The 19,286-nt window shown below is 38.0% G+C and overlaps 1 protein-coding gene across 1 annotated transcript in view; it reads left to right on the top strand.

Annotated features, from left to right (window-relative positions):
* The window catches only part of Cntn3 (contactin 3), a 348,226-nt gene extending 329,569 nt beyond the window's left edge, over window positions 1–18,657 (top strand). The window contains exons 20-23 of the mRNA XM_051203480.1: window positions 1,778–1,967; window positions 13,775–13,887; window positions 15,300–15,468; window positions 18,532–18,657. Of these exons, the coding sequence (XP_051059437.1) occupies window positions 1,778–1,967; window positions 13,775–13,887; window positions 15,300–15,468; window positions 18,532–18,632 (573 nt within the window). The 3' untranslated portion in view covers window positions 18,633–18,657. The remainder of the gene's footprint in view (window positions 1–1,777; window positions 1,968–13,774; window positions 13,888–15,299; window positions 15,469–18,531) is intronic.
* Window positions 18,658–19,286: the final 629 nt, after the last annotated feature.

Here is a 19,286-nt window from a genome sequence, read left to right as displayed (position 1 = left end):
ACATGAGATTTCAATTGTGCTATTATTTTTAAGGAATAAATTTATAGATGTTCATTTGAAAAAATATAGTAATATAGTAATTTCTGATATCTTTTTATTCAGAGGGCTAAAAGCAATATACTATCTAACTAGTCAGCATGATTTGTTTGATCTACAGAGTATTGTATAGTGAATTTCAAAACTGAGCAAATATTACTCAATAACTAGAGTTCTGCTCTTTAAATATTTTACTTTTCATCGTGCACCATCTCTAGCCTAGGCTAGCCTTGGAGTTGCTATGTAGTTAAGGATATCCTTGAGTACTGAGCATGCTGCCTGTAGCTTCAGAGTGCTGGCATTGAGGAGGTGAATCAGTACACCCAGGGGTGCTGGGCATTGAACCTAGGGTTCTGTGCTTGTTTAGTGAACATTCTAGCAACTGATCTACCACAGCTATAAACAGGCAGAGCTAGTGTATGCTTCCAGAGATAGCCTGGTCCTCACAGTGTTCATTGTTTTAAGGTTGTGAGTATGGAGATCTGTTGCTAGTTATGTTGTATTCAAATTAAAAATAGATGTTGGGTTTAAAAATTATTTAACTTCATTGTTTACATTAAATGATCCAATGTTCATAACTATTCTTATTCCTACCCAACATGGGGTTGTATTTTACATAGGCTTTTTATTTCTGTGTTTGTCATTGATGATTTGTTTTTACTTCATGAAGAATCTGTACTTATATACAAATAAAGGAGCATTTTATCACACAATAGTAAGCATTTAATACCTGTATAGTGTGTGTGTGTGTGTGTGTGTGTGTGTGTGTGTGTGTGTGTGTGTGTGTGATGCCTGTAGAGAACAGAGGTCAATATCTGTTATCTTCCTCAATGACTTTTCCCACCTCACAGGGTCCCTTCCTCACTGATTGGCTTAGACCTACTGCCTAGCAAGCCCCAGGGGTCCTCTTCTCTATGTACCTCAGAACTCAGATTACAGGTGCTTGTCATCAGTACTTGCCATGAGTGCTAAGGATAGGAACTGCACTGATCATACTAGTGCAGCAAGCATTTTACCAACTGCCTACATGATTTCACATCCCTTTCTGCTGAATATCATCACTGGTTTATTTCTGTTATCTTTATAGCATTAAGGCCCATGCCTGTTTAATAAATCTGAAACCGTTTTAGCATATCACAGAATAGCAAGACCGTGTGACTGACATATTGTAACATGATTATACTTAAAATAGCTGCTTTGCCTACTTCCTGCTTTTTGCTGCATGCACAGGTAGATTTGGTGACATTTGGGAATTGCTGTGGGATATTCCAGTGGTCACTCTTCTTTCTCAGATTTTTCTTCCTGACCCTCCACTTTCTTCCCAGAAGGAATCTCTTCTTTCCCGTGGAGTTTATTCGTGCTTCATGAATACAGTCCAGCATTGCAGATCTGAACTTGGGCTATTCTGGTAAAGAATGGGAATTCCAACAGCGTGTTTGTTGTTCAGAATGTCAGTTTACTCCTCTGCATTCCTGCTTGCAATCCTGCACTTGACTGTACTCACATCCTGCTTCATTTGTTTATATGACTATTATCTAACTCTTCTTCATTCCATTTTCTGTATACCAACAGCTGTGACAAGGTTGAGTGCAGCACCTGGCACACAGTGGGCCTCCTGGGAATGCTGGTGGAATAAACAAGAAAATGCATCACAGCGCCAATGTTAATGAAAATGACTGAATTTTGGAAAAGGCAGTATTTGGTCCAGCTGTTTGCATGTTTTGTATCTATTGTCCACCAGGTGCAGTACTGGAACAATGGAGAAGAAGAAGAAGAATCATCCAGCAAAATGAAAGTGGCAGGAAATCAGACATCAGCTGTGCTCCGGGGCCTGAAGAGCAACCTGGCATATTACACAGCAGTCCGGGCTTACAACAGTGCAGGCTCTGGTCCCTTCAGTGCCACAGTTAATGCAACCACCAAGAAAACTCGTAAGTAGACTCCATTTTTCCACTTTCAGAATGTAAAGAAAAAGACTCTGTGGTGTCAGTGATGATGCCACTAAGTGATGAAACCCAGAGGATTGCACAATGCTACTCTCATAATAATATCCCTAACTCTTTGAGTAGAGCTTCCCTTTGAACATAATGTACATTGTCTTAGGTCCATCCAGTCTCCTTTGCAAGTGTGGTAGGCTTTGTTGGGTGCACCTCATAGTCTTTAGCTCTCTGAACCTTGTGGTAAGCATAAATAACTGGAAGCTGACGCCAACACCCGGGAGATTGGTTTTAAGCCTTTCTCTCTCACATTCTGTAAAATATTCCGTAATCAATTAAGAGGTTATAATAATCAGATTGTGTGACACACTAAAACTTCTAACAAGCAATGCCAGTGTTGTCTTCCAAGCTGAGTTTGTGGTACCTATGTATTCACAGTTTAGCTCAGGAGCTGTGATGATGTTATAATTGCATTAGTCATCAAGAAAGTCAATTATTTGCATTTGGTTACTTTCTCATAGCACACACACACTTGAGTTTAAACTGTTCCTGTTATTGTCATAGTGATTATAGGTAAAAGTGGCTAAGAAAATTCATCTACCAAAGACTTGATGATCATTCCCTTCTGATTTCAATTCGAAAAAGTGAGGAAAATGAGGTAAAAGGGGTTAAGTTCCTTGAGTACACTGGTACTTTTGTTTGTTCACCATTGTTTTCTTGATTTAATTTCAAAGTTTACTTCAGTCAATCTCTGTGTTTCACTAAGTTTATACAGAAATGAGATGATTCTTGTTCTTGGTTGGCACTTGAACCATCTATTTGCAGATTACCGAGTCCAAATTTGTTTGAAAGCATACACTCATTGCCTAAACTGCTAAGAATGCTGGTAATATACAGATGAATATTATAAGCAAGTGGTATTAGAATACTGGTAACTTAAAGTACATATGAAGTGTAATCTTACTACTTTTGATGTTAATTAACCACTGTCATTGGATGGAGGAAGTTTGTATGTTTATCCTTGCATTATTTATAAAAAGAAAAAGCATGGCTAGCTACTTATTAGCATAATGAACACTGCAGAGGAACAGTGTAGTAACAAAGTCATTTATTTCCTTCCATAGCATCCATTTGTAAGCAACCCAGTAATGTGAGGATTTTACATTATCCTTGCCTAATTGCTAGGGAAAGTGTGGTCCATTTCTTATGAATTACACACAGAACAAGAGTGTGCTATTTGAAAATATATAAACTGAAAAATGATCTGCATTTATAAATTTTCAGTAAAGATACTTGGTTCTCTTGATAATAATTCAGTATTACTAAAGCTTAAGTATTCCTCATTATTTACATGTGCAAAGCCAGCATCAATCAAAAACACTGATTTCAAAAACACATTTAAGCAAGTTTAATTCAAAAATACATTTGTGCAACCTCTAACTTAATAATCAATGTGATTGCTTACTAGGGAATTTTTAAAAGACAAGACTACGGTTTAGCAAGATTGCTCAGTTGATAAAGGGTCTTGTCTCTGACCTTGAAGAGCTGAGTTTCATGGAACTCACATGAGAACAGAAAATAATCACTCTCTCAAAACAAGTGTCCTCTGATTTCATAATGTGAGATAGCACATTCATATGTATACTCTCTCTCTCACACACACACACACACACACACACACACACACACACAAACACACACACACTAAAATAAAAAATAACTGAAAAAAATAACTATGATATCAGAGCTATCAGTGATGAACTTACTCCACTAGGGAAACAACAGGAAAGGGGTGTTATGTGTTAATAAGAGTATCTTGATAATATACAGTGAATGAAATGAACTCATAAAAAACTCCTTTATAATGGAGAGACAGCAGCATGGAAAGGCAAGTGTATGCATAACAATGATGATAATAATGGTTTTAACAGTTAACATTTATGAACAATTTCTGCTCACAGTTCATAATACTGTTCATGTACTGATTCTTAATTCTCATGGCAACATTGACTTGGAAGCTATTTGTGTCTTCTCTTTAGAAATGAAATGAGTGAGCCACAGGAAATTTAGATCCCTTCAAAAAGATGTTGGAGTAGATGATGGGACAGTCATTCAGAGTCTGTGAAACATTGTCTCCTTCTCTCTTCCAAGCTCATATATAGAATGTTGACATTCCTTTCAAAACCAGTGTTATTGAGATTTTGCTCTGTGTTGGGTGACTGGGTAATATGCCCAGAGGTAGTCAGGAATGCATTGATGACACAGCTGCTGTCTCTTGGGAATTTACCCAAGTGAATTAAATCTCTCTTTAAAATAGTGTTCTTCCAGTGTTGAAGTTCAGCTAGAGTTTACGAGTCTACACATTGTTCTATAAATGCTGCTAACAAAAGTTTTTTAAATTGTATGGGAAATTTCATAAATTCTTCAGTCATGTTTAAATTACATATGAAGAATGTCCATTCTTTTTTTTTAAATTATGCTAGTGATTTTTAAAGCATGTACCAAAATAGAATAAGACGGCATCTTTCACAGCTATTTCTGATGTTGTTACTGGGAGCCTTGAATAATCATCCTAGGCATTAATGAGGTTTAGCTTCAAGTCCTATTTAAGAATTTTTGGCAAGGCTCACATGATTATCATTTGAAGAAATCTTCTGTGTGGTGCCTCAGGTATAAAGAGCTGAGAAACCATTTTTGATTCCCAGTGTGGTATCTTTTTTCTCCTCCAGTTGATGAACTTAGAGTTCTGTGTGCCTTATTCACCCAGACACCATGACCAGTCCACTTCCAGGACATGTCAGCCTCTCATTAAATGCTGACTGGATGACTGAGTGGGTAAATGAAAGCTGTAGAAGCAGTCCAGCTTGAAGTACTGTTATTAATCAAACACACTTCCTCTTGACTGCACATTGTGAATTCAAAATATATGCTGTAGCCTTTTACAGTCTAGTTTAAAATTTGCAAGCAGTGTGTCCTTGTAATCATGGAATTCAGCATGTGAGAATTTCCACCAGTGCAGACTGTAGGTGCTGTTTCTTGTTGAAAAATAATAAGCAAAGTACTATAGGTTCCATTAAACACTTAATTTTTGGCATCTGAACACTTGTGCTTTCTAAAAAACATCTTTAACTTAACAGTAATTAGCCTCTTCAGTAATTGAAGCCAAAGAGAGGTAACTCTTATGATTATGCATCTAATGAGAAAAATTTGCAGATGGTTTGAAAGTGGTAGAAAATGTTGATTTCTAAAGGGGATCATATTGGCAGTCTCATGTCCAGAATTCAAAAAAAAAAAATGAATCTATAGGACAAATACTCAGCTGCCTGTATGCTAAACCACCAATAGCAGTTCTGGTTGCAATGTTAATGGATTCATGCCAACAACATCTTCAAAAGTCATCTAGTAGGATCTCAGACTGAGTCTTTTTCAAGCTGAGTTCACCTTCCTGTCCTCCATCTTGACTCTTATCCATTTTAACTTCCCCATTTCAACAAACCCAACCTGATTATTTTATTCTTTAGGCCCCAAATCTCGGCATCCTTGACTCTTTTATAGTGTGTGTGTGTGTGTGTGTGTGTGTGTGTGTGTGTGTGTGTGTGTGTATGTTTGTGTGTGTGTGTGTGTGTGTGTGTCCGTGTATTTATATTATGTGGGAGCATGTGCAGGCCACAGACCATGCTTGAAGTACAAAGAGAACTTACTGACGGTACTACTCTTCTACTTTTGAGTTCTGAGCATTTTTCGAAGTTTATCAGGCAAGTATTTTACCCATTAGCCATGCCCCCTCCACATGCTTATTCTTAATTTTGACCCCTACAATGACTTAGAATTAATAGACTTCTGATTCTGAATCTGCCACTTCCTGTGGGCTGGGGAATGACTCAGTGGGGAGAGTGCTCAGTAAGCAAGCATGAGACCCTGAGTCTAAGTCCCTTGAACCCACAGAAGGCCATATATGGTATTTCCAGTGCTCTACAGCCAGCTGGGTATCACACACACACACACACACACACACACACACACACACACACACACACACACTGCATACACAGCTGCTAACTCTAGAGATCTAGATCATCTGTCCTTAGAAGTGGCCACCTACAGTTAAGCAGTGCTTGCCACTCCGAAGCCAGGGTGATCTTAAGATCATGACTCTCCTGTTCAGGCCTTCCCATTCACTTACCATTCATTGGAGATAGGTGTTAAACCCTTAAAATACATAAAACCCTCCCTCTAGTTCTTGCTCCAAACCGCTCATTTCTTACTGTTTCCCTACCTTGCTCATTGCACGTTCACATCAGAAGCCCAGCATTTGTTGTCCCCTATGCCTAGACAAATCTTCCTCTAGATATTCATGATGCATTCCTTGTCTCTGTCAGGTCTGCACTTCGGTATACTGCCTGACTGACATTTTTAAACTCATAGCATGTCATCTTCCAATAGTCTAGTCTCTTTCCATGTTTTATTCAATACATACCCTCGATCATCACCAAATATGCTCCATTTTATATGTGTTTGGTTTTTTTATTGTATTTTATTCATTCTATATGCACATGTGATTGGGTTATATGGATATTAGTCCTATAGCATAGATATTGAGATCAGAGGATAACTTGCCAAATTTGGATGTCACTTTCTACCATATGCATTGAGGGGGATCCAACTCAAGTCATTAGGTTTGGCAGTAGGCATTTCTGTCAAAGGAGCTATCTTCCCAGTCCCTACATATATACTTAATTTACTGCTACTTCCCTTTAGCCAGAATATCAAATCCTTCAGGGAAGTTTTTACTTCATTGCATTATTGTTTTATTAGTCATTGAGCTGTGTCTTCCTTCTAATAATAATAGTTAGACTCAATAACTACTGGTTGACTCTGTAACTCCTGCCACTATTTATAATGACACCATTTTGGTCTCATCTACTCCTGTGGATAGCAAATATATCAACTTCTCATTGTCTAGTTTTGAATGATCAAACTCTCAGGATTCTCGATGATGATTCCACTGAGAACTGCATAGGCTTCTTACTGACTTCTTAGGTTAATAACAGTGGGTGGACCAATTATTAGAAAACCAGTGTCCCTGCCTTGAAAAACATTGCCGGACCTGTACAGTACACAGGAATTTATCGGTTAATTTTTCTCATTGTAGTGACAAAACGCCTGAGGAAATCTCAAGGAGGGTTTGTTTTGTCTCAGTTTTGTGGATGTTAAGTTTACTCTGTGCAGGAGAATAGGTGCATTTCATCCATAATCAGGGAGAAGAGAAAGATGAATGTTGGTGTGTAACTGACCTTTTCTTTTTCTCATTTTTATTTAATTCAGGACCACACGCCTCAGAATGGTGCTGCCCACCTTCAGGGTGGTTTTCCAGGACTTTTAAATCTCCTTGGAAACACCTTTACAAGTGCATACATATGCATAATTTGAAAAGTAAATCATTAAGAAATTAGTTTCCTATGGTATGATGCTTTGGGTCCATTTGTAATAGTTTCAGTGATTGAGACAATATGTATTTCAGTATTAGATAGAGAGAAAGCTTAAGGTTATTTCATTTTCTCACAATAGCACTTGTTAAACCAGCCTAAATAAATTAAAATGGTGATTAATTAAAATTAAAATGGCAATGATCTTGTCAAGCAGATTCTAAGTGCAAAATGTCCTTTTCAGTTACTGGCGCTAACATTCACTTGCAGGGAAATCATCTTATTATACTCAGGTGGCCAAGAAAGCAAGTTGAGAACATACTGAGTTCTATATAATTGACCAAAGCAAGCATGGGCTCTTAAAATTCCATATTTCCAAAGGAAATGCCAGCATCACCCCTATGGAAACATCATTCTTGAAAAACTGCACAGCAGTTCTTGAAAAAATGTCAGCAGCCTCTATACTATATCATACCAGTGAAATCCACTCATCATAGAAAATTTGCAAAACAAAATTGTGGAGTAGATAATAAGAGTCAGCTATAATCCCATAACCCAAACACATCATCATTAAGTACCTCATAGAATGTGCTCCTGGATTTCCATTCTACAGATGTTTTCTCTGTGGCTGTAAGTTTAATTGCCCATGTATTATATAAGCATGTGTGATGGTTGGTTATAGTGGTCAAATGACACAATTTAGAATCAAGAATCTTATTAATTGTATGACTAGATCAGGTTGGCCTGTGGGTAACTCATTTGGGGGTGGGTATGAATATCCAGCCTAAAGGGGAATAGTACCATTCCCAAGTATTGAGTCCTGAATTGTACAAAGGTAGAGAGAGTTAACTGAGTGGAAGACATGCATGCATTCATTTCTCTCTGCTCTTGCCTGTGGATGTGATATGACTACTTGTTTCAAGATTCTGCCTCAACTTTCCCATAATGACTGACTGTAACCTGAAACTGTGAACTAAAATACATCCCTTCTATCCCCATTGCTTTTCCATCATGGGGTTTTATCACTGCACCAAGAATAAAACCAAAGCACCATATATGTGTAATATCTCACCTTGACAACAGGCTACCATTTATTTAGCTGTCTTTTTTCTCATTGATAAATGTGTCTTTTGCCCTGGCTTCACCAGGCATAGTCATGTCACTGTCATCACCTCTTTGCAGACAGACATCTATAGAACAACTGGATTTTCTAATAAATCTGGTGTCCAAAAGTTAGAAAACCAAACACAGAAAGTATCATGATGGATGCTTAAAGATAGACCATCACCACCACAACAAAAATCGTTAGAATAGTTATACTTTGTTGTATGATATTTAAATTATTTCAGGAATTTTCGGACCTGTCACTTCATGCTGTTCCATAAATCCAATTAAACATCACCTTTAAATACAATGAATTATATTTTTTTCTGTTTTTTTCCTATTATATCACACTGTCAAAATCGTAGTTTATTTGACAAAGAGAAAAAATATGTAGGCATCAAACCTGACAAGTAATTTTAAAATATAGACTACCTGTCGAGTTAAGTCCCGTAGATCTGACCTATTCAGGCTGTTGTAGATTGTACTTTGGGATGGGGGGAAAACACCAAGCATGAAGTTAGAAGTGCTACAGGATACACTGTTAGTCATCCCAAGAACTTTTACACTTCCTTATTTGAGGCCATGCCTACAAATACCCACTATGTGGCTTTGAAGCTGTACATCTTGCTGCTTGCCGAAGCCACATTAGGCTTCCATGTACAATTAAATAGTGTCAAGGATATGGACACTGATGTGAGGACAATTATCAGAATTCCCTTCTGTCCCTGAATGTCACTCCTGTGCAAGTTTCATACAACAGACCCCTTACTATATTTTCAGGACTGGTTTATTTCATTTAGCCTAGTTGCTTCAAGCTTCTTTCATGTTCTAGCATATGGTAGATTCCTTGTTTTTTTAAGGTAAGCAATAGCTCTTCCATTAACATGTTGTGTATATCCATTCCCCTGTTGATAGAAAATTGTAAATGGTTTGTCTTCACCCTTGACTAAGAAGAGAGATGCTATAAACACATGTGTATTATCTCTCTTAATTCTCTGGGTTGGACAGATTACATAAATTAATATCACTGTGGTGTAGCATACTAAAGATTAAATAACTGCTACCAAAGAACAGTCTATATTGCCTAACACATTACAGGTAGTTACTAAGCACAGATTTTGAAGCTTGGAGACAGGAATAATTGTTCTCTCATTAAAAATCCCTAAGACAAGGGATCTCTGTGAGTTCTAGACCAGGCTGGTCTACAAGAGCTAGTTCCGGGACAGACTCCAAAACCACAAACAAACTATGTCTCAAAAAAGAAAGCAAAAACAAATTTCCCAGACAATGTTGCAATTACCAATGGTAGCAAGAGAGCTAATTGGTGATATTGAGTCAGGGTAGGAATAGAAGACAGGAGAGAGAGAGGGGGGGAAAGGGAGGAAGGGAGGGAGAGAAGGAGAGAGAGGGAGAGAGAGAACATAAAAGAGGGAGCCATTATTGGTTTGAAAAGAAAAATGAACCTAAAGAAAGATCTAGAGACCTAGAAGACTGCCACTAACTAACAATTTGAGCAACAATGGAAATACTACCATAAATGCCCTTCCTGGATAGTGAGATCAACAACTAATTCATCCACCATCATGGAGCCCTCATCTAGTATCTATTGGAAACAGAAGCAAACACCCATACATAAACACTGAGTTGAACTAGGATCCAGATGCAGATGGAGAGGACAAGACCAGGTTGCAGAAACACATAGAGACAGCTGACCTGAACAATGAGAAGCTAACAGGCCACCAGACTGATAGCTGGAAATCCAGCATGGGACTGACTCAGGCCCCCCTGAATATGGGTCTCAGCCAGAAGGCCTGAGCAGTCTAAGGGACTTCAGACAGTGGGACCAGGATATATTCCTGGTACACAAAAGGTCTAGAGAACTACAAGACTGCCACCAACTAACAATTTGAGCAACCGTGGAAAGGCTACCATAAATGCCCTTCCCAGATAGTAACATCAACAACTATCTTATCCATGGAGCCCTCATCTAATACCTGTTGGAAACAGAAGCAAACACCCATACCTAAACACTGAGTCGAACTAGAATCCAGATACAGACAGAGAGGACAAGACCAGGTTGCAGAAAAACATAGAGACAGCTGACCTGAACAAGAAGGAGCTAACGGCCACCCAGATTGATAGCTGGGAATCCAGCATGGGACTGACTCAGGCCCCCCTGAATATGGGTCTCAGCCAGAAGGCCTGAGGAGACTAAGAGACCTCAGACAGTGGAACCAGGATGTATTCCTGGTGCACAAAAGGACCTTGTGGACACATCCCCCATGGAAGGATACTGCCTTCATCTAGAGACAGGAGAGAAGTCCTAGTCCCTACTTCAAATGACTTGACATGACCCCACCTGGATGGCATTGCCCTACATGTGGAATTGGGGTGGAAGGATGGGAGGGGAGGGTGGGCATGGTTCATGTGAGGGGGCAGAGAGGGTAAGTGAGAGGGAGGGAGAGAGAGGGAACTAGGATTGACATGTAAAATAAAAAATAAATAAATAAAAGCAAAGTTGGGGGCTGGAGAAGTGGCTCAGCAGGAAAAAGTGCTTGGTGCTCTTCCAGGGGACACAAATTCACTTCCCAGTGCCTACGTGGGGTTGAGTAATTTACAATACCCTGTAAATCCAGTTTCAGGGGATTCAGTGATTTAAGACTTCTGTGTATACCACTACACATGTATATATGCACATATAGTCAAAAATAAAAACATGTAGACATATACTAGTACATAATTTTAAATGTATATTTTTGTCATTTTTTAAACAATCTTTTCTTATTTTCCATACCAATCCCAGTCCTCACTCCCTCCCCCTCCCTCCTTCTGCTACCCACTTCATCCACCCACCTGACCCTCTTCACTCCTCAGAGAGGTTAAGACTTCTCATGAAGAGTCAACAAAGTCTGGCATAGTACTCTGAGGCAGGATCAAGGCCCTTCCCGCTATATCTGGGCTGAGCAAAGTCAGCCCTCCAAAGAGAATGGGCTCCAAAAGCAAGTTCCAGTACTAGGGATAAATCTTGGGTCCCAGTGTCATTGGCTCCACAGACTGACCAAGCCACACTATTGTCACCCACATTCTTAGGGCCTAATTTGGTCCTGTGCAGGTTCATTCCCCTGCTGTCAATCCAGACTCAGTGAGCTCCCACTAGCTCAGGTCAGCTGTTTCTGTGGGTTTTCTGGAAACTGGTCTTAACCCCTTTGCTCATAATATTGCACCTCCCTCAAGTCAGCTGGACTCTGGGAGCTCAGTCCAGTGAATACTTGTGGATCTCTGCATCTACTTCTGTTAGTTACTGAATGAAGATTCTATGATGATAATTCAATGAATCACCAATCTTATTACAGGGGAAGGGCAGTTCAGGCACCCTCCCCACTGATGCTTAGAGTCTTAGCTGGGGTCATCCTTGTGGATTCCTGGAAATGAAATAAATAAATAAATAAATACATAAATAAATAAAAGACTAAATCAGGAGACAGTGAAATGAATCAGGAAGAGTAGTCATAGCAAGGGGGAAATTTTTTTTTAAACTTCCTTTTTCCTTAAGATTCTTGTTCATAGTGTTTTTTTCTATCATTTCTTTCCTCCCCTCCTTTGCAATTTCAAAAAAATATTCCCATCAGTCTGAACTCATGTGTTTTGAGATTCATACAAGACAAACTACCATTTATAGTCATTTTTCTCTGAAGCTGGTGTTGGTGTAGGTAATACATCCCAAATAATTGGAACTTTTTATAACCTGTCCGCACAACATATGTTGATAGAACAATCCATGCTGAAGTGTGTTATCTGTATTGCATCAAATCAAATCAAACCTGCACTTTATGTACTACTGTAAGCCACATAGATAACAAACTTCAGGATGAATTTCTAAATTCATTCATGATGTTTGGATAGAGTGACCAGAACACTCTGATTAATATTTCAACCCTAAGTTGCTGCCATTGATCTTGCTATCACAGCCTTATATCTCAGTCTCAGCTGACTTAAACTCATTGTTAGTATCAATGCACAAAACATTTAATCATATTAGTTGTGGCACAATAAAATAAAGAATGTGTAGGCAATGTCATATTTCATGAGGTTATTCATCCCATCATGTATCTGAGAACTTTTCCCTTCTTTAAGTTCAGCTGTATTTCCCTCATGGCATGAGACAATGATGATGTTCAGAAATTTCTGTGGAAAGGCACTCTTTTAGATTTTCCCATTGCAAATCCAGTTATCCAAATCACATATTATGTTTTAATTTACAAGGATGAACTCTTTCAGTAGTATTGTAGACAATTGTGATTCTGTTGACAAATAACATATCTCGTATCTTTGTTTTGTAATTGAAAAGAAATTGAGTTCCTTATGTTTCTCTGTAAACAAATGGAACCTGCCACTTCCTACTCCATCCAGTGTAACACACAACTCTCTCTCTCTCTCTCTCTCTCTCTCTCTCTCTCTCTCTCACTCACACACACACACACACACTCTGGTGATCTTGTGAAGAAACTAACTGTAAACTCAAGTCTATAAAATTCAGGGAGTGTCATTAAGTCTCTAATTCAATTTTCATTAACTTTCTTAGACTTTTGCATATTTTTCTCAAAACCTGATTTAAACTTGGAAAATGATGACTTTAAAATATGGACTCTCTCCTGTGATTTTTCATATATGTAGCCATTACTTCATGAAAATAAATCTGAGTAATCCTGATGTTTTATTGCCTCACGTTTTCCCCATCTCATCATACAAGGAGACTGGCTTAAAAATCATCCACATTTCATTTCCTGTGACTTTATTCTGCTCATTTGGCAATCTCTCTCAGTCTCTAGTATGTATCAAAGCAAGTGCCATGGCTGCCCTGCTTGACTCAACAACAAGCAGCCCACTAGTAGTAGACAGAGGGTTTACATTTCTTCTCCTTTCAACATGTTTTGGTATGGTATGGTATGTATGGTGTGGTATTGTATGGTATCATACGTTGTCATATTCTATGGTATCTTATGGTATGATATATCTTATTGTATCATTTGGTATGGTATGGTATCATATGGTATGGTACAGCCACTTTTCTCTTAATTTAAGCACAGTAATTTATAGGGAAATATTTTAAAGCACCTCCTAAGTTTTCTTATTCCATTTCTGCACCATGAGTTACCAAGGAGAATCCTCTCCTTCCATGAACTTCCTAGAATATTCAGTTGTGTGCTCCATATGAAATATGACTTCTTGCTTAAATCGGTTTTAATTTCTCTTTGATTTTTGCATGTCAAGCTCCCAGTCAGCCACCAGGAAATGTCATTTGGAATGCTACGGACACCAAAGTGTTACTTAATTGGGAACAAGTAAAAGCAATGGAGAATGAATCAGAGGTAACAGGTTACAAGGTCAGTTGTGATTTAGGCTACTTTATATTTCCCAACTTTGCAAATGTACTCCTAGGAAAGCTAAGTGGAAAGAAAAATTTTAAGATGTAAATGATATGGTTTCAATCTAATTTTCACATAAAAATATCAAGCTTTTTATTTAAAGAGCATTTCCTCAAAATATCTGACTTGTTAAATATTGTTATGTGAGTTAATTTTGCTTATATGGAATTTAAACACAATGGTTATAACTTGTAATATTTACTTTCAATGCTCACCAAATACTATCTTAAAAACATCTGTAAGTTTTGCCCATGATTCCTTGTCTGCACTAACAAAAGACACACTCCACATGGCTGTGTCTGTTCTATCTATGCAAAGAGAAGTATTTTGGGGGGAGAAGAGGCAGTAGGCATGACTTCCTACTGTCATCATTAGCAGCCTGAAGAGTTCCCTGGACTTTTGTGGAGGCTGGCACAGGCTAAACAATATTCACAAATTCAACCCAGGAAGGGATTTTAGTTTATCCAGTTTATGAAGCAGAGTTGGGTTTATTAATGATATGTTAAGTAATCTTAATCTTTAGAGTTAAAAGAAAGAAAGGTGCCCAGGTTATATACTCTAGAGCATGGATGTAGGCTTCTTAAAGAAGATGCACAGAAAATAAGACACATCTAAGTGTAGCTACCATTTCCTCATGTAAGGGTCATGCTCATTGTTTTTTTTTTTATAATAATATGTAAAATATCATTGAGCTTTGAAATTACTGTAGTCACAAGGTTGCTTGGAAGCTTAAATGATAGTGTTGGGAGATCTCTGAGAGGCAACTGGTGGAATTGCAGTTGGTAAGGTAAAGTCTAGCTCACAAGAATTTTAGAAAATAGCATCTATTTGCTTTATACAAAAGCAGCAGTTTTGTTTAAGATCCTTGGAGGATAACTGATGAAAAAGTGTAGCCCTCCCCAGAGTCCAGGCCATACCCAAAATCTTATACCTTTTGCATAAAGCCTGAGTAGCTTTTACTTTATACAAATCATCTACCAGAAACAGAATGCCAGTTTTATGTGGTCTTCCTTTATAACAAATATAAATGGTTAAAAATTTTTGCTTCAAGGCTGGGATAGGTTTCAATCAGACTCGTGAACAAGGGTGTCCTCCTTTCACAAAATGTCCCATAATTTCCTGGTGTTTCTATTTTATATCACTCATCAATGCCCAACCTGAGGTTTTCCATGGAAGAAGTTCAGAACTCACCCAACCTCCTCAGTTTTGAGAACATGATGATTCCACTGTGTTTACCCATGTTTAAGATCCATAAACTTGGAGTGCACTTTATAGTCTAGAGGTGTAGCGACAAGTCCTTTTGAAGTGACAGTTTTGTAAAGGACATAAGAGCTACCTATACATAAAGTATGTTTGCTTATGTTTCCTAGGTTTTCTATAGGACTAGCAGTCAAAACAGTGTGCAAGTACTTAACACAAATAAAACTTCAGCTGAACTTTTGCTGCCAATCAAAGAAGACTACATTATTGAAGTTAAGGCCACTACAGATGGAGGGGATGGCACCAGTAGTGAGCAGATCAGGATTCCAAGAATAACCAGTAAGCTGACTGAACTCAATCCCTACTTCACTCTCATCACTTATCAATGTAACTTATAATGAGTCAGTGATTGACATGCTGCCTGTACATTTTTTCCCAGCATGCCTTTGGTATGCATGGGGCATGGGCTATAAGAATGGGAGAAAAACATGGGAGAAGAAAAGGCATTAAACACTGTTTAGCAAAATTTATTATTTTAACTCCTTATTTTGAGTTCTCCTTATATTTTCCTTGAGATTAATTGCCTAGATCCAATTTACCTAAACCCTTCTCAAGGGGTAGCATTGAGCCACAGAGATGTTTTCACATTTTTAATATTGCAAAGTGTGGCAACTCAAGCAAATAATCTTAAGACTCAAAAGTCACAACTAGGAAGATCCTAATGTCCAAATCAATCTAGGCTATGTGGTTGTAATTAAAGGACAGCCCTAGATACATAGTGTGAACCTATCATTTCTGAATTGATTGGCCCCTTCTAATTGCAGGCAAATATAGGGTCTTTTGTAGAAAAATTGATATTTGTAACATCATAATCCATTTATATGTACTAGACAGAGAAACAAGATCTTAAAGTATCTATTTTTTTAATTTCACAGAAGTTATACTTCTGTGCAACTACAATCTTTCATCTTTAAAATGAAGTAGCTGATATTAGCAACTGAAGAGCAGAAATTTTGACAACATGGAAAAATTTCATTTTCTGTGAAAATATCTTGACTAAAATACACAAATCCAAATATCCTAGGAAAATGACTGATAATTATGCCAGCACTTTACTGTGTGACTCAGTCTGTGAAAGCCATTTCTGACTAGGGATTATCCCCCAAATCTATGCAATTCAATGGATACTGTTGAATAGGCCAAAAGAGAAACAGATTTACATTTATTATGAGCACTTTAAGTTTGCTTTAAAGATTAAAAAAAAATGTGTATGTGTGTGCGAGTGAGCATGTATGCATGCGTGTGTGCATGCATGTGTGTGTGTGTGTGTGTCTGTCTGTCTGTCTGTCTGCCTGCCTGTCAGTCTATCTATGTGCCTCTCTGAGCCAAAAGAGAATATCATTCGGATCACTTAGAGCTGGACTTATAGGCAATTCTTTTGAGCAACCTGACATGGATGCTGTGAATGGAACTTTGGTCTTCACCAACAGCAGGGCTCATCCCATCTCATCAGTCTTGATTGTTTTGGCTTTTTAATATGGAGCACATACTTCTTTTTCTCCAGTAGTGTGAGCTGTAGAGTTAAAATGACAATCTAGGCAGCAGGGCTGGTAGTGTAAGGAAGCACTGTGCTTCTGCAGAGAGAAGCACAGAGGACCACTTTTCCCTTGCCTTGCATTCTCCCTTACATCTACAATAATAATCTTCCCCATACTTTAGGAGTAGTCATGTTCTCCTCTTTTTATTGCCTGTTTCCATTCAGCAGCAACTGCCTAGTCTGGAGCACCTAACCCTTTGCTGATCTTGTGCAGTCAGGTGATTATATAGGGTTGTCTTTGAAAATGGAGTTTCTACTGAACATTTTACAAAGATGCTATTTCATATCATGCATAAAATGTGTCTGCATAGAGACAAGCCGATTTTCTAAACCTTTATCCAATGAATCTTTCTTTAATTAAACTATCAAATTATTCTACCAGTTGTTTGTAATCAAGTCTAATCATTTTCACGATGATGAAGTTGTTTTTCCAATTCCAATTAAAGTTTAAGTGTATGAAATGAACAGACTGGAGTCATTTACTAACACTTGGACATATTGGTGACTTACAGGTACTGTTAGCAGCCAAAGTGTGTGCTACAGAAGTAAATAAGGAATAACTGTGATTCTAGGTTAGGCTTGTGTTGTAATTTAATTTTGATAGAACAGCCATTACTCTTGTTTTTAATGTGTCTTGTTCATTCATACTACTGTATTTTAGAGAGGAGGTAGAAACCCTAGCTGTACTGAAACTCGTTCTGTGACCAGACTGGTTTTGAACTCAGAGATCTGTCTATTGCCTTCTGAGTGCTGGTATTATCGACTGCATCACTACTGTCAGTTTCAAACTACTTTTATGAAAGTATCATGATCTGCCTGTTTTATAACTACAAAAAATGTTTCTCATGATTTCAGAGGACAGAAAAATCGAAGATTAGACTACCAGATTTACAAACATTTGCAAAATATTCCATACCAAATTTTACAACAGAAACTGAGATTTCCCCTTTTGGGTTCTTATTGTTAATATCAAAGGAATTTAGATATGGACTCCTTACTCAATTGAGTGCAATTTTATTAGAGTTTAGGAGAAAAGCAACAGGGCAGGCAAACTGTCAAACTGGCAGGTGGCAGATTGGAGATGGAGAACAGGAAGAGGAAAGGTCATGGTTTTTGTCATTAAGGCCACCAAGCAGCCTCATGATAAAACAACAGCAACAAAAAGGAGAATGAGAGCCTCTGAGAATGAGTAAGAGAACCCAGAGTGTCTGGAACTGTTTGCTTAGTCTTTGGGCCATTGTCCAAAACTGAGACAAAGGAAAATAATTAATTGGGACTCAGAAATAAGCATGCCACATAGCTAGCCTCCACCATGCTGCCTGGTAGAAGGTCTTTAATTATTTTCACTAAGGGTCTTCTGGGAAGTAAAAGTATATCATCAAATTCAGGGAATAATTATTCTTCCCATTTTACCATGACTTCAGAATATTCAGATTTCCTGGGGGAGTGGACTCCTGACTAGGGAATGAAAAGGCCCAGGCATAGTGATAGAATGCATAGTCAATTCTTTTGACTAGGAGGAAGAAGATCTGCCCTAAAAGGCCTCAGTACATCCCTGTTGCCTTGGCCTTTTCACATGGTAATTTAAATCTAAGGAGTGGCAAAACTGATGCTTAAGATTCTTGAGTTACCTGGAAAGCCTGGATTAGGGTCCAGTGTTTCAAAGACCTGCAAGACTACTACGATAGCATGAAAATCATCAGGGCTGAACACAGGGTTTCAGCATGATTCCAGAGAGAACAGAAGCACTCAGTATGTAGTGTCCTGACCGCCTTTACTAACACACCATGTATCATCTTTTACAGGTATGGATGCAAGAGGATCCACATCAGCCATTTCTAACCTCCACCCTGTGTCAGGTTACATATCTGTCCTACTGTTCTTTATTGTAGATGCTCTGTGGTGAGAGACATTTTTTTATTATTATTTACTGGAAAATTAATTGGTTACCACAAAAAGTGCTTTCTGAAACAGTGATTATGCATGTTTTTTTTTTTTCAGCTATGTGTTTTTAAATTTCTACTCCATTATAGGTAAATTATGAATATAATAAAAACAGCAAATCCTTTTAGAGGAATCTGAAATGCCTTAATATTTGCTTGGTAAACCAAAGGAATTTGAAAATTACATACTGCAAACTTTTGATATAAATGTTCTAATGTTATAGTTTAATTGCTGCCTACATGTGAGGCACATACAAACACAGGACACACGCTCACACACAAAACCCACATTTGATATGTAGAAACAAATAATGCATATACAGTACAGACACACACACACACTAACATAAACTGTTTTTCTACATTAAAGAACTCCTCATTTATTCCAAATGTTCTTTTCCCATTGTCACAATATCACCTATCGTTTTTAAATTGCCAATTTGAATCCCTCAGAGTAAAAATACACAAGGACAGTTATTATGCTGGAAGGGTGTGGCCTGTGATTCCACAGGGTATTGTGCTATGAGCTTGAGCAAGTGACATTTGCTGCAGTGTACTGCTGTATGGCTATGACATTCCCCTAGTCATTTTGTTCTGTTGTCTCTGTTATTCATTCT

Source organism: Phodopus roborovskii, unplaced genomic scaffold (genome assembly GCF_943737965.1).
Source record: "Phodopus roborovskii unplaced genomic scaffold, PHOROB, whole genome shotgun sequence".
In the NCBI taxonomy this organism is placed as follows: Eukaryota; Metazoa; Chordata; class Mammalia; order Rodentia; family Cricetidae; genus Phodopus; species Phodopus roborovskii.
The sequence above is the reverse complement of the archived record's forward strand: the minus strand, read 5'-3'. Positions and strand labels throughout refer to the sequence as shown.